We start from the raw sequence: 25785 nt of genomic DNA on the forward strand, positions 1-25785 counted from the left end.
GGGATTAAAACTGCTTCCAGCTCCCTGCATAGAGCCTGCTTCTCTCTATGCCTGTGTCTCTCCCTCTATCTCTCTACGTCTCTCATGAATAAATACATAAAATCTTTTAAAAAGAAAAAAACTACTCTTTTAGAGGGGCCTCGGTGGCTCAGTTGGTTAAATGTCTGCCTTAGGCTCAGGTCATGATCCCCGGGGGGAATGAGATAGGGATAGAGCCCCATCCTCCTCAACAGGGAGCCTGCTTTCCCTTTCTCTTTCTCTCTCTCTCCCTCGGCCCCTCCGTCTGCTTGTGTGCATACTCTTTCTCTCAAATTAATAATAAAAACTACCCTTTCATATGCCAGTTTGTTAAGGGCAGAAAGAGATTTGGGCTATAGATAAGAAAAAATATAGGCCTGTACAGTAAGTGCTGTATTAATCTGAGTCTTTGGTAGCCACAACATCATCTTCACTATAGCTAATATTTTGAAAACTTCACACCTGGAGCCCTTCTAGCAATGTAAATACATTCTGTTAAACTTCTTCACTTCCACGGAGAATTGAAAAAGCAACCTTGTTTTCTTAGAAAGGAAACAGCTATCTGTCTTATACAAAAACTATGTTAGCAACCTAATACGAACCAAAAAAAAAAAAATCTATTTAGGAAACGTCTCTTCCCCAGCTAAGGGCTGTTCCCAGATAAAGGCAATGCTCAGACACAGGGGGTAAAAACACACACACACAAACCCCAGAAAAACAAAAGGCCTTCTCTAAGAGAAGAAATATGCCAGGAAAGGAGAGGCATGGATGAGGAATAAATAAGGGGTGAAATGTACGCGATCAGTGTAAGGGGAGGCAGCAGGCACAGCGCTGAGATGCTCCGGCGAAAGAACCAGCAGCAGCAGCAGGAGCAGCAGCAGCAGCAGCAGCAGCAGCAGGAGCAGCAGCAGCAGCAGGAAGTTTCAATGGGGCCGGGCAGAGCATGCGCCCTGCACCCGCGCGGTGGCCTTATGTGGAAGGAGCACCACTTGCGAACACCAATAATAGACCAGCAGCACCAGAGAGAGAAACATGAGCAACAAGCACCTTCTTCAACTGTTTCCCCCTCCGTCTGAGCCCCTCCTCCAGCCTACATACTAACCACCCCACCCCACCCTGCAAATGGGAGGACGACTTCTTCCCCTAAGCCTCGCTGCCACGATGAAGGGGGAAGGGATTAGAAAAGTGGGGAGATGCTTTTCTATTATTTGGGGGGAGGTGGGGAGAAGGAGGAGGAAAACTATGGGGGAGGAAAAATTAACCCTGTAGCCTCCAAAGTGGAGAAGCTGAACCGACTTCGACCCCCAAAGCAAGAATGGAGGAGGACCCCCCCCCCACCCGCTCCCATGAGGGAGGAGCAAACCTCCCTACTCCGAGGAAGGAGTTTTGGGGGTTAAACCGGCCCTCGAGGGGAAGGGAAGAGAGACGCGAGCGACTCTCTCGGGGGAGTTCCCACTAGAGGGAGGGAGGGCTGAAGTGTCCGCTGGCCCCCGCCCACCCAGGTGGAGGGAGAGAAAGGGGCGCCCCGAGAAGACGAGCCCAGCCTCCCCCGAGACGGTGGGGAGGATGGTGGGAGGAGGGGAAGAAGCAAGGGAGGGGAGGAGGAGAAAAGCGCAAAGCTGGCCGGAACCTGCGCTCCCCTTCCCCCGCCACCCAGGGGGAGAAGGGGCGGAGGACCGGCCCCTGCGGCCGGGAAGCAGTCCCAGGGGCGGCCGGCCAGCACAATGACCGCTCCACGCCCCCAGCCCACACCTAAGCCGCGACGCCCCCACCTCGGCTCGGCGCCGGGCCCAGTGGCCCTAGGGGGTCTCTGCCCCGCCTCCCCGCTGCCCAAGACCCTGGGGGCTGGGCGGAGAAGCCGGGCCGGCCGGAGCTGCGCCCCGGGGGAAGGACAGAGCCGCGGAGGCCCGGGATGTCCGTGAAGAGCAGGGGGAAGGAGCGTGCCAGGGCCGCTTCCCGCCGGGCGTTCGGGCCCCTCGCTTACCTTCTCCACTGCCGACGTCCGGCGGCGGCGCCTGCAGCACCCGCTCCAGCTCGGGAAACGGCAACTCGGGCAGGTCGAGCAGCGGCCCGTAGCGCTCCAAGAAGGAGCAGACTACGGCGAAGTTGGGGCACGAACCCGGGCAGCCCGGAGGAGCCATCGCGGCCGCCGCTGCTGCCGCCGCCGCCATTTTGAACTGGAGGATGGAGGAGGAGGCGATGGGGGCGGTGGAGGGAGTTGGGTTCCGAGGAATGGCAGAGCAGCCTTGCGGACAACAGGAGGCGCTAGTGAGTGAGCTCCCCCGTGGATCCGAGCGTCTCCGGCACGGCGCCGCGATCCCACAATACAACGGCTGCTCGGAGCAGTCGAGAACCGAGTCAGACTGGGGAAAGAGAGGCCCTCTGTGCCTTTCACTTTCCGCCCTCTTTCCGCCCCCCTTTCCCTCCCTCCACTTCGCCCCTCCCACCTTGGGTTTGCCACTGCCTCGTGTGACAGGGGGAATGAAAACAAGGGAAGCGGGGCCGGGAGGAGGACTGGAAGCTGAGGAGGCGGGACTTCTTAGGAACAGTGGCCAATAGGCTTGGAGGGGGCGGGGCTTCGGGCGACGACTAGCTGAAAGGCGCTTTCGGGGCGGGGCGAGTGGGGGGAGCGCTCCGCGGAGAGGGCCGGAACCGCCAGAGGTGAGAGGTAAAGCGCGGAGCCGTTTGGGATCGCAACTCGGCTGAAGAGAGGACTTTGGGTGAGTTTTGGGGGGGCTGAGGGGGGGAACCTCCGGGATCTGAAACCGGGCCACAAGCTCGTGGGGGAAGTTGAGGAGCGTGAATAAGAAGCAGAACAAGGAGAGAAAAGAAAAAAAAAAAAAAGAACAAACCCTACCACGATTCTGAGAGACGTTTGGAAACGGGAAAGGTAGAGAGGTGCCTTTAATCGGGGGTTGGGAGAGGACCTTCGTGAGGAGAAGTGCCTGCGGAGCATTTGCTGAGGGCTACTGCTGTCTCCTGGGGTACAAGAATCACAATTGTGCTGGAAAAGAGGGTCTGAGGGCTCGCGGGACCGGAGGCCGAGGAGACGGCTCTGCGAGTATCACCTGTCTGAGGAGTTGGGGCCCTGGTAGGAGGTCACGGTCTGAAGGGGCCAGCTCCTTAGGCAGACCTAGTTATGAGGGGGCAGGGCCCTGCTGTGGTTGCCAGGGGGTGAGGGGAAGAGACTCAGGGGAACGAGGATCTGAGGGGACGAGACTTTATAGGGGACCAGGGTCGGAGGGTGGGCTAGGACTCCACTAAGAGGATACGCGACTTGGTGCAAGAGCAAAGAAATTGGAACACAGGGTCGGCTTCGTTGGGGGCAGCAGTGAGCGTTCTCCCACCAAGAGTCTCAGAAAACCATCAATCATGCAAAGTAGAATGTGCAACTTGGGATGCAAGGTGCATTATGGTTAGGAGCCTGAGCGTTAGAAGTCGGCCAGACTTGGGTCCTAACAACTGCTTCAGGTCATTGCAGAAGATTCTTCACTTCTTTGAACCTCTGGGAAGCGTGAGTGATAACGGTACTTATAGGGTTGTAACTAGCTATTCACAATAAATTGATCAGCACAATGCCCAGCCACATTCATTGTAACTATTTTTAAAATGTTAGTTACTACTGCTGCACAAAGGAATTTCTAAAATTTAGATTGAATTCAGCTATAATTTATACAGTTTACTACCTTGAGCCAGAATTTTCAACGTGCATTTAAAACTTACATACTACCAGGGAGCCTGGGTGGGTCAGTTAGGCATCTGCCTTCAGCTCAGGTCATGATGGGGGCCGGGGGGGGGGGGGCTGGAATGGAGCCTCCTCGCCCTCACCCTGCTCAGCCGGAGGCGGGGGGGCGCCGCGGAGTTCCCTGCTCCACGGGGAGTCTACTTATCCCTCTCCTTCTGCCTTTTCCCTTCCCTCTACGTGTATTCTCGCTCTCCCTGTCAAGTAAATCTTTTTTTTTTAAATGTTAACACTTACATAGCACCTATTTAAGAATTTGAAACAAGGTGTACTGTCAACCAGGTAAAATCGGAAAATTTATTATTAAAGGAAGATAAAGAAATGCAGAGTATAGGCAAATAATTGGGAACAGAGAAAATGCTTACAAATACTGAATTTTGTTCTATATTTGTAGGAAAAAACATAATCTATATCATTCTCATTATCGAAAGAAAAAATATTTTTATCAAGAGAGAAAAAAATCTAGGGATGTTTGGGTGGCTCGGTCCATTAAGCCTCCAACTCTTGATTTCAGGATTGTTGAAACTGAGCCTCACTTCAGGCTCTGTGCTGAGCCTGGAGTAGGCTTAAGATTCTCTGGCTCCTTCTCCTTCTGCCCCTCCCCCCTCATGCTTGTTCTTGCTCGCTCTCTGTCTCTCTCTCTCTCTCACACACACACACACACACAAATAAAAATTTTTTAAGAAGAGAAAAACATATTCTAAGTGGAATTTATAATCTAGAATATTGACTCCTTATCCTGAGTAACACACAAACTCTTTTTTTCTGTTTTTTAAAATTTTATTTAAATTCAATTAATTAACATATATTATTGGTTTCAAAGGTAGAGGTCAGTGATTCATCAATCTTACATAATACTCAGTGCTCATTACATCAGGTGCCCTTCTTAATGTCCATCACTCAATTATCCCATCCTCCCATCCCATCCCTCTTCCCTCCAGCGACCCTCAATTTGTTTCCTATGATTAGGAGTCTCTTATGGTTTGTCTCCCTCTCTGATTTCGTCTTGTTTTATTTTTTCCTGTCTTCCTTATGATCCTCTGTTTTGTTTCTTAAATTCCACATGTGAGTGACATAAACAACTACTGGGCACAGACTCTTTTTAAAGGGAAAAAAATTTTTTTTTGATTTCTCAAATACTCTGGAAAATTCCATTTTGAGAAATACTGCCATGAGGAGACACCTGGGTGGCTCAGCAGTTTAAGCGTCTGCCTTCGGCTCAGGGTGTGATACTGGGGTTTGGGATGAGTCCCGCATTGGGCTCCTTGTGGGGAGTCTGCTTCTCCCTCTTTTTTTTTTTTTTGCTTCTCCCTCTGTCTCTGTCTTTGTCTTTCTCTCTGTGTCTCTCATGAATAAATAAATGAAATCTAAAAAAAAAAAGATATAGTACCATGAGAAAGTAAAGTCAACATAACAATGTGAATGCACTTCATGACACTGAACTATACACTGAAAAATGGTTAAAAGGGTAAACTTTATGTTTATTTTACCACAATAAAAATGTAAAAAAAAAAAAACAAAACAAAAAAGAAACTAAAATCTTACTTTAGGAAAATATCTATGGTTGTGAGTTATCATAGCAAAAGAAGTTTTCATTTAATGTGTAGTAAAATGCTATTTTTAAGCAACACTGCTTAAATACATGTCTAAGTTAAAACATTGGTGGAATTCTCAGAGTGCCAAGTATATATCCTTAGATCTGGGGACCTGAAGACCCCAGCTTAAGAAAAATCTAACCAAGAATACATCCTTAACAACAGTTTTACAGAAAGATACAAAAAAAAAAAAACCCATCTTGATAAGATTGCTATATAATTCAATCCTTTTAAATAAAAGGCAGATACACAATATTAAACAAAATTACATCTTTGTGAAGCAGAGAAAGAAACTTGTGAATGAACTTTGATAGAACTTTCAACCAAATGAAGTTTTAATTATGTAATTTTGTAACCCTTACCTCCCCTTCCTTTCTGGGTCTTCACTTTCAGCTATTACAGTATCTCACCTCCTGTTCTTCCATGGGTTGTAAAATAACATAGTAAAAGAAAGCCTTATACTATAGTTTTCTTTTCTCAATCCTCACACTGTGATTCAAAGAGGAACTGATAAATAAGGTTAGAGTTTCTGCCTTTTCTAATCCAGATTGGCATGGGAACAAAGTCCTTGGGCGTCAGAAAGTTATATCCGCCCAAAAGATAAATGTTTTACTAAAAGATATAGATCATACCTTCACAAGTCTGTTCTTGAAAAGAAAATAAACAACAGACACTCACATTACCACCATCTCTTTTTGCCTTTCAAGGCCAACAAAAGTTGTAGGTTACAAGAGTCTAGTCCCAATTTATGTAGTTAAATAATTGAGTTATATATATATCAGGCTAGAATATAAAGATAGAGGAGCTTTAAAGAAAAATCCATAATTAATTTATTGCTACTGCCATCAAGTAGCCTTCAAACAAGCATTAAATTATCTACACACAGTCTAACTTTGTTTAAAGTTCACTTTTTTTTTTTAGATTTGTTATTTGAGAGAGAAAGACCGCATGTGTGCGCATGGGATGAGGCAAAGGGAGAGAGGAAGAGAAGCACACTCCCCACTGAGCACAAAGCCCAAGCACATGGGGCCCACCTCATGACCCTGAGATCATGACCTGAGGCCAAAATGAGAGTTAAGTCACTCAACCAACTGAGCCACCCAGGCACCACTGAAGTTCACTTTTTTTTTTTAAGATTTTATTTATTTATTCATGAGAGACACAGAGAGAGAGGAGCAGAGACACAGCCTGAGGGAGGCTCCCTGCAGAGAGCCCAATGCAGGACTCCATCCCCCGACTCCAGGATCATGCCCTGAGCCAAAGGCAGACACCCAACCGCTGAGCCACCCAGGTGTCCCTGAAGTTCACCTTTTAAAGAGTTAATACATCTAGATATATTACATGTAAAGAAAAAGCTATTGTCAACAGAAATAGGAATCAGTGTTCTTCAAGATAGTTTAATAAGAAAATAAAAAAAAGATAAGTGTAATATAACAAGATTTGAACCAGCCATTTTTTGTTCTTTTCCTAATAATTGAATTCTTTGTTGCAGCAGAATTCTACTCATTTAAGAAAGCACTTTTAGACGTGTCTTACTATCTTTTTTCCTTAAGAGTTATACATTAGTCCTCTTTTCTTTTAAAAGAATAGCTGAGACTAATTTCTCTGGTGGAATAAAGATTTTTACTAAAAAAAAAAGTGTATGTGGGCAGCCCCGGTGGCTCAGTGGTTTAGTGCTGCCTTCAGCCCAGGGCATGATCCTAGAGATCCGGGATCGAGTCCCATTTTGGGCTCCCTGCATAGAGCCTGCTTCTCCCTCTGCCTGTGTCTCTGCCTCTCTCTCTCTCTCTCTCTCTCTCTCTCTCTCTCTGTGTGTGTGTGTGTGTGTCTCATGAATAAATAAATAAAATCTTAAAAAAAATAAAAAAAAGTGTATGCAGGAAACAACTGATATTAAAATGTTTTATACCTCATATTGTTGCTATGTGTCTATATGTTTTAACTTTATTAGATAATTGAGGTCAGGGATCACATTATACAGTTTGGTATCTTGTACAGAAAACACTGATATTCACTAGTGTGCACTAGAAAGTTAAGATATTAAGATATCTTAATATCTGTTAAGATACTGAGATACTATACTTACATGCTAATTGCAGAAGAACCCCTGTCCTGAGTGAGCCTCCCATGTAATCCCTGGGACATTGGCTTCCCTAGTTTCATTCTAACAACTCCCAGCAACTGAACATTCAATACGGACACATCAGACCCTCTTCTAGCCCTCCACTCCCATTTTGATGTAGCCAGTGCACATGCTGCCCTCATTATTTATTTTGAATGTAGCCCTTGCCTATAGTAATGTTTTTTAAATGAAGGATCATAACCCATTAGTTAGTTTTAAAATTAATTTGGTGGATCAAGACCAAAATTACATTAAAAATGAAAAAAAAATAGAACAGTACTAAAAAGGGAGGATGCTAAAAAGTGAATAGAAAATAGTGTATTATAAAAAAATAGTGTATCACATATAATAAGGGTATGATAAATATATATATTGCAAAAGTAGATATGAAATATGTATGTTTGTAGGGGTGTGTGTGTTATATAAAATGTATTTGTTGTGATTTAGACAAAGTTTGAAACGCATTCCCTTAGCTTTACATGCGGAGGAAAATGAATGAATGAACATCTGGATAAATGAACAAATTTGATCTTTATCATTTGGTAATGACAAAGGAAACATTGTTGGGTAAAATTTCTGTCTTACCTCCATACTCCTAGATGACATCTAAGCAGGACTATAGTAGTTATTGTATACTTTTAATTCAGTAAAACTTTATGGTATGTCAGACACATCAGTTTTCCAAGTACCAAGCAGAACTAGGTTGCAGAAGTATTTCTTCAATACTATTAAGATGACATTTGGATATCTGGTGAATCCTTAAGATAAATTGTGTCAAAATAAAAAGTAAAAGACAAACAGGCTTAAACAATAAAGGAAATATATTACCTTACATCATTGAAAAGATGAGTGGTAGCTCATGCTTGAGATATGATCTAATCAGGTCATAACTCTCCTGGGATGTCTGTGTTGCCTTCCTTTGCATGGGCTGAATTTTCAAACTGATTTCCCTCCTGGTACTAACAGTTTCAAGGTACCCTTCTATATTCTATCCATCCCAGCCTCAGTATCTCAGAATTTCCCCAAAAAAGGTCCCTAAACTGACACTGATTGGTATGTCTCAACTCACGTATTCAGCCATTCAGCCAGTGTGACCAGTATAGAAAATGAAAGTAGAATGTACTCAATGCATTAGCTTAAGTCAGTGCTTCACTCCTATAGCTAGAGATACAAAGGTCAATACTTCATTCCTAAAGCTAGGAATGAAACCACAAGGAGTCAATACATCAAAAGCCCTAATAGACATGAAGCAAAAACTGACAGAATTGAAATGAGAAATAGAAAATTCAACAATACTTCTTGGAGACTTCTTAATACTCTGCTTTCAGTAATGGTCATCTAGGACAACTGGAAAGAACGTCAACCAAAAAAAAAAAATAGGCTTGAACAACACTATAAAATAACTAGACCTAACAGACACCTATGGACACTGCACAACAATAGTGAATACACGTTTTATTCAAGTGCACATGGAGAATTCTCCAAGATAAACCATGTGCTAGGGCATAAAAAGGAAGTCTCAGCAAATTTAGAAGTGTTGAAATTATGTCAAATATGTTCTTCAAACATGGAATTAGACCAGAATCAAAAACAGAAGAAAATTTGGAAAATTCATTTATAGGTGGATATTAAGTGACACATACCCAAATAAATAATCAATAGTTCAAAGAAGAAATCTCAAGGAAAACTAGGAAATACTTTTTTTTTTTTTAAGATTTTATTACCTATTCATGAGAGACACACAGAGAGAGAGAGAGAAACAGAGACATAGGCAGAAGGAGAAGCAAGCTCCATGCAGGGAGCCTAGCCTGATGGGGGACTTGATCCCAAGACTCCAGGATCATGCTCTGGGCCAAAGGCAGGTACTAAACTGCTGAGCCACCCAGGGATCCCCTAGAAAATGCTTTTAGATAAATAAAAATGAAAATTTTTAGGGGATGCACAAAGCACTACTTAAAGACAAATGTGCAGCTGTATATAAATGCCAGTATTAAGAAAGATAATTTTAGGGCTTCTGGCTGGCTCAGTCCATTGAGTGTCTGCCTTTGGCTCAGGTCAAGATCCCAGGATCCTGTTCAGCAGGGAGCCTCTGCTCCCTCTCCTCCCTGTATGTGCTTTCTCACTATCTCTGTCACTATCTTTGTCTCTCTCAAAGTCTTTTAAAAAATTTTAAAACAATTAAAAAGATTATTTCAAATCAATAGGCTAACTTTTCATCTTTAAAAAACTGGAGAAAAGCAAACTAAACATTAAAGTAAATGGAAGGAAATAAGGAAGATTAGCATGGATATTAATGAAATAGAGAAGAGAAAAATAGAGAAAAACAATAAATCCAAAAATTGATTCTTTGAAAATAACCACAAAATTGACACATCTTTAGCTAGACTGGACAAGATGAAAATAAAAAAGTCAAGTAACTAAAATCTGAAATGAATGAGGTGACATCACGATCTACAGTAATTAAAAAAATATATAAAGGAATATTATAAGTAACTATATGCCTACAAATTAGATAATCTAAAGGAAATGAACAAATTCCTAGAACATACAAACTATTGAAACTCGAGAAAATCTGAATGGAATTATAACTAGTAAAAAGATTGAATTAGGAATTTGGACCCCATCCTTTTTCCTCCCTGGCCCCTGAAAAAAAAAAAAAAGACCAAAAAAGACTAAGAGTGCTAATGCACAGAGAAAAGGCCACATGGGAGAAAAAAAAAAAAAAAAAAGGAAAAGCAAGGAGGAATCCATCTGCAAGTCAGGAAGAGAAGTCCCACTAGACACTAATCCTGCTGGCACCTTATAATGGACTTCCAGCCTCAAGACTGTGAGAAAATAAATTTGTTTTTTAAGCCGCTCAGTCTGCCATATTTTGTTATGGAAGCTTTAAAAGACTAACACAGAAGTCTTCTCAACACTCATAACAACTCAATATACATCCCTTACACCACTTTTCAAAAGTGACTTCATGTTAAAAAAAATTACCTTAAAAAACTGTAGTTATTTGTATATGTCTTCTCTCCTCAAGGGTAATATTAGTTCCTAAAAACAGGAATCATGTCTTATAAATTTGTACTTTCCTCCTATAACACCTGAAACTGTGTTTATGTACTTTGCTATGTATTTGCAAAATGGATATGGATATTTGAAGCTGCAAAATGGATGAGTAGTTATTAATGTTAGGCAGAAGTATCACTATATTAATGTGTTTATTTGGAGAATAACATGGTTTAAGGACATATATATAGGTGCCAGATTGACAAGGGGTGTACTGTGGTGGTTAGTTTTTTTTTAAATGTCAACTTGGTTAGACTATAGTACCCAGTTATTCAATCAAATGCTAATCTAAATGTTGCTGTGATGCTGTTTTGTCGATGTTAACATCTACAATCAATTGACTTTTAAATAAAGAAGATTATCCTCAATATTCTTGGTAGGTCTCATCCAATCAGTTGAAAGGCCTTAAAAGCAAAACTGAGGTTTCCTTGAAGAAGAAGAAGAAGGAGAAGGAGAAGGAGAAGGAGAAGAAGAAGAAGGAGAAGAAGAAGAAGAAGGAGGATCCCTGGGTGGCGCAGCGGTTTAGCGCCTGCCTTTGGCCCAGGGCACGATCCTGGAGACCCGGGATCAAATCCCACGTCGGGCTCCCTGCATGGAGCCTGCTTCTCCCTCTGCCTGTGTCTCTGCCTCTCTCTCTCTGTGTGACTATCATGAATAAATAAATAAAATCTTTTAAAAAAAAAAAAGAAGAAGAAGAAGAAGAAATAATACATTGTTACTGCACTGACAACTTCTGCCCAAGAGTTAGCAGCCTGCCAACCTACCTACACATTTTGAACTGGCCACTCCACAAATGCATGAGACACTTTCTTGAAGTAAATCTCATAATATGCATAATCTACTGGGTCTGTTTCTCTGTAGAATCTTGACTATTAGAATTAACCTTTTAGTTATTTTACTTATAAATACTAGAATTTCTATGATTCTTTTTTGAAATGTCTCTTTATTGCAATTTTGTATTAAGTTATTGTCATCATTTTAATTCTTTATATATGCTTTCTTTAGTTCTTTGAATATATTTATAATAAATTTTTTGAAATCTTTGCTAAATCAAACATACAGAAACACTCAGATACAGTTTCACTTGATAAGTATGGGTCATATTTTTTTGTTTCTTTGTGTGTCTTTTTTTTTTTTTTTTAAGATTTTACTTATTTGAGTGAGAAAGAGAGCATGAGCAGGGGGAGGAGCAAAGGGACTCCCTGCTGAACTCATGACCTGAGCTGAAGGCAGACACTTAACAGACTGTTTCTTTGCATGTCTTATAGTTTTTTGTTCAGAACTGATTAGATTATATATTGGAAAAAGTCTGGATTCTGATTTTCCCCCTACAGCGTGTTCTTAGTTTGTTTGTACTTAGTCACGTACTTGCCTAGACTAAATCTGTGAATTCTATCTCCCATGTGATATATGGCCCCTGGGATCTGTTTTTAATTTTTATTCATTTTTTTAAAGCTTTTTTTTTTTTTAAAGTAATCTCTACACCTAATGTGGGACTTGAACTCATGACCCTGAGATCAAGAGTAACATGCTCTTCCAATTAAGCCAGCCAGGCGCCCATTTAATTTTTATTCTTTTTTTTAAAAATTTATTTATTTATGATAGAGAGAGAGAGAGAGAGGCAGAGACACAGGCAGAGGGAGAAGCAGGCTCCATGCACCGGGAGCCCGATATGGGATTCGATCCCGGGTCTCCAGGATTGCGCCGTGGGCCAAAGGCAGGCGCCAAACCACTGCGCCACCCAGGGATCCCTCTTGTTTTTATTTTTAAGCTTGTTCCTAGGGGTCGGCTCCATGTTTTAGTATTCAGTCAAAGGAAGATTGTGTTCAAACACCTCAAGCCAATAAGACCTTTACTTTCTAGTGGTGGGTCAGTGTGTGCATTGGGGAGTACATTCAATATTCAGACTGTTTTCATGTCTTACCTGTCTTTTACATTGTTCTAAGTCCTTCTGAGCCATCTTGCTCCTTGATTTTGCATGTGCTGTTGGCTCCACGGGCCCAGAATGTTTGCATGATTTAGGCCCACTTGTTTTTTGTCTTTGATACACACATTCACAGCATTTGGTCCATTCTGGGTATGTGGAGATCTCACCAAGCCCACAATGTCTATGTCAGCTCTGAGAAATTTCTGTTAAATCCCTGCCTACTCTGCAAATCCATTGCTTGCCCCAAACCGGCCCACAGTAGCAAGGAAGCAGAACCACCTGCCATCCATATTTGCTTGCCATTGAAATCACCAATTTAATTTATAATGCTTCTAAATCAATCAAGCCTCCTCTGGCCAAAGCAACAAGACTCTTGTTGATTTTCATATCCTGCCTCAGCCAAGTTGAACCTCTGGATCAACTGAACTGATATGGGGGCCTGATGGTAATCCCAGGCAGGAACAATTAGCCATGTTACTGTTCTCTGAAATTGAATGGTTTTCATAAATAAGCGCTTCTCAGCTTATAGTATGCCTCTTTCATTATTATTTCTAGAGTGCCAAGTTATTATTTTGAAAGGTTTGTTCAGCTTTCTACTTGCTTTTTGGAGAAAGGATGTGTCAACCTCCTCACTCCATCACGCTGAAATAAATCTTTTAATTATATTTCTCAAAAAATATCAAGAATTTCATCCAGAGCCTGAGAAGTAATGTAGTATCTAGTCCATGGTTAAATGATTCAGGATCCCAAGAGTTAACATTTTACATAAATGCAAGGATGCTTCTTAACTCATAGGGTATCAGGGTTTACTGCACTTTGTATATAGTATTCTATTTTAAAATACATTTTTATATCTAGTGTAGCTCCTATATTTTGGAGTTGTTTCAACTTTACTTCATAACTTATTTAACATCTTTTTCTTTTAATTTCAGAGTTCAGTTAAGTTCCTTATGTCCTCCCCTGAAATTGCTTCCCTATCATGGGGGCAAATGAAAGTACAAGGCTCTACTAAAACTTATAAGGACTGCAAAGTGTGGCCAGGGGGAAGTCGGGCTTGGGATTGGAGAGAAACAGGAACTGAGGTAAGCTATTAGTGTTTGGTTGACATTGCATAAGGATGACCAAGTGATTTCCAACCTCCTAAGCCATGAGCAAGTGAAAAGTAACTATTCCTCCTCCCCTTTTGGAGTTTAATGCACATACCATTAACTCACCATTTTAAACTATGCAATTCAAGGGTGGCTCAATTGGTTAGGTGTCTGCCTTCAGCTCAGATTATGATCCCATGGGGCTCCCTGCTCGGCAGGGAGTCTGCTTCTCCCTCCCCCTGTTCTTTTGTTCTCACTCTCTCTCTTTCCCTCTCAATTAAATAAAATATTTAAATTAAATAAATAATTAAATAAAGTATGCAATTCAGTGGACTTTTTATTGGCATAAATTTGTGCACTAACTACTAGTGCTAATTCCAGAATATACTTACCAACCCAAAAGGAACCTCATAACCAGTAGCAGTCACTCCCCTTTCTTCCCTCCCCCTAACTCCTGCAACTACTAATCTTCTTTTTTTAAGATTTTCTCTTTTTAAGTAATCTCTACACCCAACATGGGGCTCGAACTCACAACTGTGAGATCAAGAGTTGCACATTCCGGGGTGGGGGGGGGGTGGGGAAGAGTTGCACATTCTTCTGATGGAGCCAGCCAGGCTCTCCTAATCTACTTTCTGTTGTTACAGATGTGCTTATTCTAGACTTTTCATATGAATAGAATCATTCAGTTCTCTTAAGTATATACCTAGGATTGGAAATGCTAGTCATAGGACAACTTTATATTTAATCTTTTGAGGAACTTCCAAATTGTTTTCCAAAGCAAATATACTGTTTTACATTTTAGATTTTAGGAATTATGAAAGTTACAATTTTTCTAAACCTCTCCTCACAGTATTGATTTGTTTTGTTTTTATTATATCATCTTGGTGGGTGTGAATTGTTATCTCATTGTGGTTTGAACTGCATTTCCCTTACATTATACTTTTTCCAGGATTCTCATTGTGCCATGCCCAAGGTAGAGGTTAGGTGAAAGAAGAGAACCCATACCACTTGACTACATTCACTTAGGACTTAGTCTCAGCAGCAGACAGCTGGGGGCAGGATGAGAAACACTTGAATCCTGTTTCTCCCAGGAACAAAGCTTTCCAGCTGGCAGCAGAAAAGGGAAATAGTTCTGTGTTCTTGGCTGCACCATTCTGGAGTGGAGTCTCCACCTCACTAAGCTGGGAGCAGGAATAGGGGGTGGCAGGTAGCAGTCTTCCTGAAAAATCTGATACCTTTCCTACCAAATATTTATAGATTTTCCTAAAGAGATGTTTTTTCATTTGCTGTTTATTCTTAGGATGATTTCCAAAGGCTTTGAGTGGTTTTCTCTTTTCCATTTTTTTTTTTATTGGGGAGGGTTTTTTTAATTTTCACTTTGAGGCATCTGGGTGGCTCAGCATCTGCCTTTGGCTCAAGTCATGATCCCGGGTTCCTGTAATCCAGTCCCACATTGGGCTCCCTGCTCAGTGGGGAGTCTGCTTCTCCCTCTGTCCCTCCTCTCCTACCGTCATGCTCTCTCTCTTTCTCAAATAAATAAATAAAATCTTCAAAAAATAATAGTAATAATTTTCATTTTGGAGAAGGTAATGGAGCTCTTCATGCTATAATGATGGAAGTTGATCCTTCAGTTTTGAAAGATAATTTTGCTTAGTACATAATTCTTGATTAAAAGTCTTTTTCTGGGCATTTGGTGGAATGAGCACTGGGTGTTATACTATATGTTGGCAAATTGAATTTAAATAAAATTAAAAAAAAAGATCTGCTAAAATAAAAAAAAATTTAAATAAGTCTTTTTCTTGGGGTGCCTGGGTGGCTCAGTTGGTTAATCGTCTACCTTCAACTCAGGTTATGATCCCTAGATCCTGGGATCGAGCCCTAACTCAGGCTCTCTGCTCAGCAGGGAGCCTGCTTCTCCCACTCCCTCTGCCTGCCGCTTCACCTGCTTGCTTTCTCGCTTTCTCTCTCTCTCTCTCTCTCTCTCTCTCTCTCATATTCTCTGTCAAATAAGTAAAATCTTTTTTTAAAAATTAAAAAAAAATAAAAGTCTTTTTCTTTAAGCACTTTGAATATGTCATCTCACTTTTTTGGCTTCATTGGTTACTAATGAGAAGCCAACTGTTAAAGGTTCCTTAGACTTGACAAGTCATTTCTCTCCTACTGCTTTCAAAATTCTTTGTCTTTTGCTTTTGACAGTTTCACTGTGATGTGTCTACATATGAATCACTTTGAATTTATCCTACCTGGAATATATTGAACTTTGTGGGTGTGTACATTGTTTTTCATCAAATTTGGGGAATTTTCAACTATTCTTCAAATATCCTTTCTGCTTCTTCTGTCTCTCCTCTCCTGTAATACCCATTATGAGTATATTGTTATTTTAAATATAACAGGTGTCTGAGGCTTCGTTCATTTTCTTCATTCTTTTTCCCTTTTTCTCAAATTGGATAATCTCAATTCATGTATTTTTCAGTTTTGCTGATTCTAACCCACTATTGAGCCTTTTTAGTGAAATTTTCACTTTGGTCATTATACTTTTCAACTCCAGCATTTCTATTTTGTGTTTAAAAATAATTTCTATCTCTTTATTGATATTCTCTATTTTTTAAGGTATTGTCCTCATACTTTCCTCTAGTTCTATGAATACAGTTTCCTGAAATATGACTAGACAGATTTTTCTTTATATCCCTGGAACCAGTAGGTTTTCCAGTGTTTGCCAAGGGGCTTTGAATGTAATTTGGGGTATGTAGTCAATAGTCAGCCAGGCAGTTTAAAATTTCTTGCTTATGCAGGGTCTCAAGGTTAGCCAGAGTGGTGAGCTTAGGGCCTTCTTGTGTCATTCCTGAACATGTGCACAGCCTTGGACATGTGTATTGTCATTTCAATACCAACATTCATATCAGAGCTTTTCAAAGCCTGGACATCTCATTTCATAGTTTTCCCTTTTAAGTCTTTTGGTTGACCTCGTTTGTCCTAATGTCTAACACACCAGGCATTGTTAAACATTTGTCTCTGACAGTTTTGGAGAAACTTCTTTGAGGGGAAAAAGAGGTTTACGCTGGCAAACTCTTAAGTCAGATCAAATAAAGACAGCCTATGAGTGGGGTTGTCCAGAGAACCATCAGACAGGTCAAATATAGGCTGGTAGTTTTCACTGTGATTGTGGGTCCTTGCTTTTCAAGACTACAACGGAACTGGGGATGGAGTAGATTGGAATAGGGGAAGTTAAAATTGCACAAAGCTCATTTTTCAGGAATCCTTTTTAAAAAAATTTTTAAATACACCCTGAATTGCTGTAAATCTTTGGTTATTCTTTTTTTAATTTTTTTTTTTATGATAGCCACACAGGGAGAGAGAGAGAGGCAGAGACACAGTTTCTGCCATTATTCTTATTGCTTTTATGAAGAAGAGGATTTTCAGAGGTTCTTCACAACATTTTCTCTGATATCACTTAGAAATAACTTTTGGATTCATACTTATGCAATGGTATACTGGACCAATGGTATATTGCTTTCACTGGCTTGTGAGAATTGATTTTTATTTATTTATTTATTTATTTATTTTTATTTATTTTTATTTTTTATTTTTTTGAGAATTGATTTTTAATTCTTTTTTTTTTATTTTTAATTCTTGAGGAATTTTGTAAGCCAGTTTTTGGACACAGCCCTTATCAAAAACTAAACTATATAAACTTACTTAAATAAATCATTTAAGATATAGGTAATATATATTTAAAATTCATTATTCCTAATTATTTCACTACATTCTATGCTCTTGAAATATTTATATCCGCTGTTATCTGGTGAAAATACTAGATATGTGCTACTGTACATCTCTTATTAACTCTGCATTCAGTGATGTTACATTTGGTATCTTAAATATGGTGAGATTGTTTACATCACAAAAATTGTAGAACACTACATATTGGGGCTACTTTTTTTTGTCTTTGTAACTTTATGGCTTTAAAAAATTATGGCTTTAAAAATTTTATTATTAAACATAATAAGTTTAATTCATTGCAAATTATAAAGAATAATAGATCTGTATTCCAACTTTAAAAATAAAATCTTTGAAGTTTGATCTCTTTTTCTCCACCCTTATCAGTATCCTGAATTTCCTTATATTTTTCAAATATCTATCTGTATCTACAGCCCATATTTTGTATTGTTCTTCATGCTCAAATTTTTATATTAATGGTATCATCTGTTGTCCACTTTTTTATGTTGTATTGAGATTTTATTCCACTTTTGTCTCTTTTTTGGGAAGCTGTACATTTTATTTCTATTTGCTTAGTGGTTATCTTTAAAGTTGTACTATATTAGGTTGAACCATAAGAGACTGACAATATTTTATAAGTAAAGAGTTAAATTTAGGAATTTCATGTACTTCATCCTAATAAAATCTTAAAGTCTAAAATTAATTATCTTTACCTCAGTACACTTTCCTCTCATCAGTTCCCTTCCATCTTACACGTTATTGTTATCCAATAAATTAGTTCCTTTAAAAGTAGATTATTTTCTGGGCAGCCCAGGTGGCTCAGCGGTTCAGCACCACCTTCAGCCCAAGGTGTGATCTTGGAGACCCCGGATCGAGTCCCACATCAGGCTCCCTGCATGGAGCCTGCTTCTCCCTCTGCCTGTGTCTCTGCCCCTCTCTCTCCCTATGTCTCTCATGAATAAATAAACAAAACTAAAAAAAAAAAAAAAGAAAGAAAAGTAGATATTTTCTTATTGTACTATTTATTTCATTAAGATACTTTGTTTTTTAATCATTACAACCAATGTTAGCTTATATTTACCCACATATATACAATTTCCTTATCATTTCTTCTTTCAATTTGGATCAATCATGGATCAATTTTTTTCTTTTCTTTTTTAATTGATATCCTTGCAAGTTCCTTTAGTGAGGATCTGTTGATAAACTCTGTAAAGTTTCAGAGTTTGTTTGTCTGAAAAGATTCTCACTGATTTTTATTTTTATTTTTTTAAGATTTTATTTATTCATGAGAGACAGAGAGAGAGAGGCAGTGACATAGGCAGAGGGAGAAGCGGGCTCCATGCAGGGAGCCCCATGTGGGACTTAATCCCAGGACTCCAGGATCATGCCCTGAGCCAAAGGCGGACGCTTAACCACTGAACCACCCAGGCATCCCAAGGTTCTCATTTATTAATTCTAATTTTTCTGGGTGTTCTGGATTGATGATAATTTTCTCTCTGTAGGAATCCTGAATGGTCTGTGTCCTTTTTGACATTTGCACTGCCAAAGATTTATATTTGTTTCTTCTTAGCATCCTACATTACCCTAGTCTGGGACTATTTTTCGTTAAGTTCCTGACTGGGGGCTTCCCAGATCAGGCTGATAGTGTACATTTTAACCCCAAAGCAGGCAAGTTTATGATTATAAATTCTCAGGGGACAGACACATTTTTCCCCAACACAAAGCCCACAAAGCCCAACTAGCAGAGGCAGATACCTTTCTTTGTCTTTTTCCTGTTCCAGTGGGTGGTTTTTTGGTCAAATCTTTTACTGAAATTGGGTTTAAGAAGGGCACTCTGCGTATTTGGGAGGGATGATACAGTTCCAATGGCCCACCTTGCTCAAGTCCTTATCTCCAAGTCTTGGAGTGTCTTTTAAATACTTTCTTTTTATTTATTTATATGATAGTCACACAGAGAGAGAGAAGCAGAGACACAGGCAGAGGGAGAAGTAGGCTCCATGTACCGGGAGCCCGATGTGGGACTCGATCCGGGGTCTCCAGGATCGCGCCCTGGGCCAAAGACAGGCGCTAAACCGTGGCGCCACCCAGGGATCCCCTAGAGTGTCTTTTAAAAGATTAGAAGAGGGCAGCCTCAGTGGCTCAGTGGTTTAGCGCCGCCTTCAGGCCAACTAATACGGAAGTAACACTGGGGGGAATCCCTGGGTGGCTCAGCGGTTTAGCGCCTGTCTTTGGCCCAGGGCCTGATCCAGGAGACTGGGGATCGAGTCCCACATCAGGCTCCCTGCATGGAGCCTGCTTCTCTCTCTGCCTCTCTCTCTCTCTGTCTCTCAAGAATAAATAAATAAAATCTTTAAAAAATAAATAAATAAAATAAAAGACTAGAAGAATGAGGGGCCACATCTGCCTTCAGCTCAGGTCATGATCCTGGAGTCTCAAGATCAATCTTACATTGGGCTCCCTGTTCAGTGGGGAGTCTGCTTCTCCTTCTGCCCCTCACCTTGCTCGTCCTCCCTGTCTCTCACTCTCTCAAATAAATTAACAAAATATTTTAAGAAAATAAAAAAAAAAGACTAAGAATAGTAAATGCCCCAGTGTTACTTCATTTTTTTTTAGATTTATTTATTTATTTATTCATGATAGACAGAGAGAGAGAGAGACAGAAACACAGGAGGAGGGAGAAGCAGGCTCCATGCAGGGAGCCGGATATGGGACTCGATCCCAGGACTCCAGGATCGCATCCTGGGCTAAAGACAGGCACTAAACCGCTGAGCCACCCAGGGATCCCCACCAGTGTTACTTCAGTATTAGTTGGCCATTTTGATTTTCAATGATCTCTTCATGTTTGGCCTCTGAGAATTTCCCTTAACCTTTGAAAGCTCAGCTAAGCATTTCAGGGGATGTTTATTTTTATCCAGCAGTTGTAGACATTTTGTTTAAAGAAACTTTTCAACTTTTATAGTTTATCACATTATAAACAATCACACCTACATAATCTGCATAGTACAGTCATACCTGCATAATTGGATTCCACAGAAAACGAGAACTCCAGCCCATGCTCTCTATTCATGCCTCAGTTTTGAACCACATACACTCATTGTTTTGGTCCAGACATCTAGTATGGTTGAGAGAATGTCTGCAGAAATGAGTTTACATTTTATCCAATGGACAAGGCATAGTCACTGGATTATCTACGCAGGAAACTGACGTGCCTGACAAAGATTATCCAGATTATGGGTGTAAGATATATTGGAGTACTAATTTATGGTGTGCCACACTGGAGAGATTTTCCCCACCTCAAAAATTGATTTAACACTATATATTGGGAATGCCTGGGTTGCTCAGTGGTTGAGTGTCTGCCTTTGGCTCAGGTCATGATCCCGGGAGTCCTACATCAGGCTCCCTGCATGGAGCCTGCTTCTCCCTCTGCCTGTGTTTCTGCCTCTTTCTGTGTGTCTCTCATGAATAAATAAATAAAATCTTAAAAAAAGACCTACTATATATTGTGGATTTATATATTGTACTTTTCCCCCATAGGACTGTATGAATTAATATTACAATTAACCTCATCTTTTATTAAAGGAAAATTAAATACAGAGAAGTTGTATAACTTGCATAGACGTAGAGCTAAAAAAAAGAGGGGGGGAAATCAAATAATAGTAAACCCAGGTCACATTCTAACTTTATTTCCCATTCCTTCCTACTAAATCTTGTAAACTTTAAAAACTTACAAAACTGAAAATAAAAAACCCTATAAAACTGGGATGCCTGGGTGGCAGAGTGGTTGAGTGTCTGCCTTCTGCTCAGGGCCTGATCCCAGAGTTTCAGGATCAAGTCCAGCATTGGACTCCCCACAGGGAGCCTGCTTCTCCAACTCTGCCTTGTCTCTGCTTCTCTCTCTGTGTCTCTCATGAATAAATAAATAAAATCTTTAAAAAAAAAACCTATAAAACTGAGGAGGTACCATTGATGATAGTTGGGAAATAGTAAAGAGTTGCCATAAGTTTAGTTTTTATCTTTTAAGTTTAATTTGCCTGTAGGATAAGCAAAAGGAGGTATTCTAGAACTAGTTGAAAGGATAAGAGCTGGGAAAGATAAGAGGAAAAGCTGAGGTATTGATCTAGAGCTCATCTGTATAGAGGCAAAAGGACATGGAATGAAAGCCTTGGGGATCCCTGGGTGGCGCAGCAGTTTAGCACCTGCCTTTGGCCCAGGGCGCGATCCTGGAGACCCGGGATCAAATCCCATGTCGGGCTCCCGGTGCATGGAGCCTGCTTCTCCCTCTGCCTGTGTCTCTGCCTCTCTCTCTCTCTCTCTCACTGTGTGCCTATCATAAATAAAAAATAAAAAAAAATATTTAAAAAAAAAGGAAAAAAAAAAAAAGGCAATAATCTCCAAAGGACAGGGGCTGTGTAGCCAGGGGAGAGACATTGTTTAAAAAAAAAAAAAAAAAAAAAAAAGAAAGCCTTGGAGTCCCCATTGATATAATGGAGACAGTAACATTTCCTACCTCACAGAGTTGGTCTAAGGATTAATGTAGTGTGCTAGATGTGGTGTAGGCACTCAATAAATGAATTTGTTACAGTTAAATCAGTAGTAGTGTGTGTGGAAATGAGACTTCTGAAAACTATTAAGAAGTTGAAATTGACAGGGTGATTTATTAGATTTAGCAGGTGAGGGAGATTTCTATCATGGATACATGGGTACATGGTGATGCTGTTCATTGAGATTGGGTATATTGGAGCAGGACTGTGTTTGTGTTTGGGGCAAAGACTGAGTAGGGATAATGGAGTATGTTGAACCTGAATTTATAATAGGGCCTCTAGATAAAGATATGTAGTAGACATTTAGATTCATAGGTTCTGGCACTGTCACATTTTGGCTAGGTAACCTTAAACAAGTTATTTAGCCTCTCAGTGCCTTAATTCAATCATCTATAAAAGGAGAATAATAATGCTAGTTTGTCATAAGTTGATGTAAGAGTATGGCATGGGTTGGGAAGAATAAATTTTTTAAATGTATGCAACTTGCCTTCATGCAAATTCATTCTTTTCTTTCATCCAGTATTTCTCAGTGTCATTCATGAATCTCTTGCATCACAATCACCTAGAGTGCCTGTTTAAAATGCATGCTCTTTATCTCCCTCATTCTCTCCACCTACTGAATAAGAATCTCTTGGGGGTGGGACCTGGAAAATAATATACTTCATGGGGTTGCTTTGAATACTAAATATGTTCATCTTTGTAAAGCCTCTACCATTGTGCCTTTTACATAGTACATACTTGATTTTTTTTAGTGATTCAGTTCCAAAATTTCCTTTCAATTATACCTCCTATATTTTGTAACATACACCTGAAGACCTAGTTACTCCATACCAAATACTTATTCCCTTACAAACTTACAGAGGAATGAAAGATCATTTGCTTGGAATGACCTGCTTCCCTTTATACCTGATGAAATCTTATATATCCTTCAATTCTTCACATTTGTATTATCTCCTCTACCAAGCACTTCTTAATAATCCTTGTGAGAATGAGCTGCTCTCTTCTCACATTGGGAATGCCAATGGAGTACTTCTCAGTACTTCTGTAACACTTTGTGCCTCTATTATGGCACTTTGTGCAGTCCACCTATGTGATAATGAGTGTGTATTTATCTGTTTCCTTCATTAAATGGTGAACTCCCTAATGGCAAGAACTATGCATTTTAGCACTGTACCTGTAAGTGGGATCTCAATAAATGTTTGTTGCATTTAATTTGCCATTATAGATATCATCAAACATTTATTTTTTATTCTTTGTGACATTCTCTCTGAGGAATCATGTTGTGATTCCATTTATTTATTTATTTATTTATTTATTTATTTATTTGAGAGACAGCATGAGGAGAAAAAGGGCCAGGGGCAGGGAGAGGGAGAGTGGGAGGGAGAAGAACAAGCAGACTCTGTGCTGAGCGAGGAGCTCTATTTGGGGCTCAGTCCCATGACCATGAGATCACCAACTGAGCCAAAACCAAGAGTCAGATGCTTAACTGAGTGAGCCACCCAGGCATCCCACTTTGTGATTCCTTTTTAATTAGTTTAAAATAAGATTTTTGGGATGCCTGGGTGGTGCAGTCAGTTGAGTGTTGGATTCATGGCTTTGGCTTGGGTTGTGATCTCAGGATTGTATAATCAAGCACTGCTTTGGGCTCCAGGCTTGGTGCAGAATCTGTTTGGGATTCTCTCTCCTTCTTCATCCCCCTCCCCTTTGTGCTCTCTCTCTCTTTTTAAAATAAATAAGTACATATTAAAAAATAAATCCATAAATAAAAGGAGCAGATTTTATCGTGATTACATAATGGAGATATCAAGAAAATCTATCATCTTCAATAGTGTCCTTAAAATAACAGTACTAGCTTTTTTTCACCCGCTATGGGTTTGCCAGCAGAACACAGGTGTTGTGAAAACCACTGCTAAACCTAAACCAAAATGGGAAAGGAAACGACAAGACTCACATCAATATCATCATCATTGGACACTAGATTCAGGCAAGTCTACCACTAATGGTCATCTGATCTACAAGTGTGGTGGGATTGACAAAAGAACTATCGAAAAATTTGAGAAGGAGGCTGCTGAGATGGGAAAGGGCTCCTTCAAGTATGCCTGGGTCTTAGATAAACTGAAAGCTGAACATGAACATGGTATCACTATTGATATCTCCCTGTGGAAATTCGAGACCAAGTATTATGTGACCATGATTGATGCTGCAGGACACAGAAACCTTATCAAAAACATGATTACAGGCACATCTCAGGCTGACTATGCTGTCCTGATTGTTGCTGCTGGTGTTGGTGAATTTTTTTTTAAGATTTTATTTATTCATGAGAGACACAAAGAGAGACACACACACACACAGGCAGAGGGAGAAGCAGGCTCCATGGAGGGAGCCTGATGTGGAAGTCGATCCCGGGACTCCAGAATCACGCTCTGGGCCAAAGGCGGGTGCTAAACCACTGAGCCACCCAGGGATCCCCGGTGTTGGTGAATTTGAAGCAAGTATCTCCAAGAATGGGCAGACCCATGAGCATGCTCTTTTGGCTTACACACTGGGTGTAAAACAACTAATTGTTGGTGTTAACAAAATGGATTCCACTAAGCCACACTATAGCCAGAAGAGATATGAGGAAATTGTTAAGGAAGTCAGCACCTACATTACGAAAATTGGCTACAACCCTGACAGAGTAGCATTCATGCCAATCTCAGGTTGGAATGGTGACAATATGCTTGAGCCAAGTGCTAACATGCCTTGGTTCAAGGGATGGAAAGTCACCTGTAAAGATGGGAATGCCAATGGAACCACACTGCTTGAAGTTCTACATTGCATCCTGCCACCATGTCCAACTGATAAGCCCTTGCATCTGCCTCCAGGATGTTTACAAAATTAGTGGTATTGGTATTGTCCCTGTGTGCCGAGTAGAGACTGGTATTCTTAAGTCTGCCATGGTAGTCACCTTTGCTCTGGTCAGTGTTACAACTGAAGTAAAGTCTGTTGAAATGCACCATGAAGCTTTGAGTGAGGCTCTTCCTGGGGATGATGTGGACTTAAATGTCAAGAATGTATCTGTCAGAAAAAAAAAATGTATCCGTCAAATATGTTCATCATGGCAATGTGGCTGGTGACAGCAAAAATGACCCACCAATGGAAGCAGCTGGCTTCACACTTCAGGTTATTATCCTGAACCATCCAGGCCAAATTAGTGCTGGATAGGCACCTGTGCTGGATTGTCACACAGCTCACATTGCTTGCAAGTTTCGTGGACTAAAGGAGAAGATAAATCATCATCCTGGAAAAAAGCTGGAAGATGGTCCCAGGTTCTTGAAATCTGGTGATGTTACCGTTGTTGATATGGTTCCTGGCAAATCAATGTGTTTGAGAGCTTCTCAGACTATCCTCCTCTGGGCCGTTTTGCTGTTCGTGACATGAGACAGATGGTTGCTGTGGGTGTCATCAAACTAGTGGACAAGAAGGCAGCTGGAGGTGGCAAGGTCACCAAGTCTGCCCAGAAAGCTCAGAAGGCTAAATGAGTATTATCCCCAATACCTGCCACCCCAGTCTTAATCATTGGTGGAAGAACAGTCTCAGAACTGCTTGTGTCAATTGGCCATTTAAGTTTAATTGTAAAAAAAAAGTTTAATAGTAAAAGACTGGTTAATGATAATGCATCATAAAACCTTGAGAAGGAAAGGAGAATGTTTTGTGGACCATTTTGGCTTTTTGTGTGTTTGTGTTTGTGTGTGTATGTGGCAGTTTTTAGTTATTAGTTTTTAAAATCAGTACTTTCTAATGGAAACAGCTTGATCAAAAATCTGTCACAGAATTTTGAGAACCATTAAAACAAAAGTTTAATGAGCATAAAAAAATACTAAATACTATTATTAAATAATACCAAATACTACTACCTCCTCCCAAATCTCTACCAATCATTAAACAACTACTATGTACGTAGTCAAATACAGCTTTTCTGGGATCACACAGCTAATA

General features: G+C 40.4%; 2 protein-coding genes across 4 annotated transcripts in view; one reads left to right on the top strand and one right to left on the bottom strand.

Moving 5' to 3' along the window:
- RSF1 (remodeling and spacing factor 1) overlaps positions 1-2361 on the bottom strand; it is a 158727-nt gene extending 156366 nt beyond the window's left edge. The window contains 1 exon segment of the mRNA XM_055320465.1: positions 2003-2361. Within this exon segment, the coding sequence (XP_055176440.1) occupies positions 2003-2189 (187 nt within the window). The 5' untranslated portion in view covers positions 2190-2361.
- Positions 2362-2649: 288 nt separating this feature from the next.
- The window catches only part of AAMDC (adipogenesis associated Mth938 domain containing), a 38068-nt gene continuing 14932 nt past the window's right edge, over positions 2650-25785 (top strand). The window contains exons 1-3 of one of the 3 annotated variants that reach the window (XM_055320455.1): positions 2650-2738; positions 10915-11379; positions 13394-13543. In XM_055320455.1, coding sequence (XP_055176430.1) covers positions 11332-11379; positions 13394-13543 — 198 coding nt within the window. In that variant the 5' untranslated portion in view covers positions 2650-2738; positions 10915-11331. The remainder of the gene's footprint in view (positions 2739-10914; positions 11380-13393; positions 13544-25785) is intronic. The other 2 variants (XM_055320456.1, XM_055320457.1) reach the window with 2 other exon arrangements.

Source organism: Nyctereutes procyonoides, unplaced genomic scaffold (assembly GCF_905146905.1).
Source record: "Nyctereutes procyonoides isolate TBG_1078 unplaced genomic scaffold, NYPRO_anot_genome, whole genome shotgun sequence".
In the NCBI taxonomy this organism is placed as follows: Eukaryota; Metazoa; Chordata; class Mammalia; order Carnivora; family Canidae; genus Nyctereutes; species Nyctereutes procyonoides.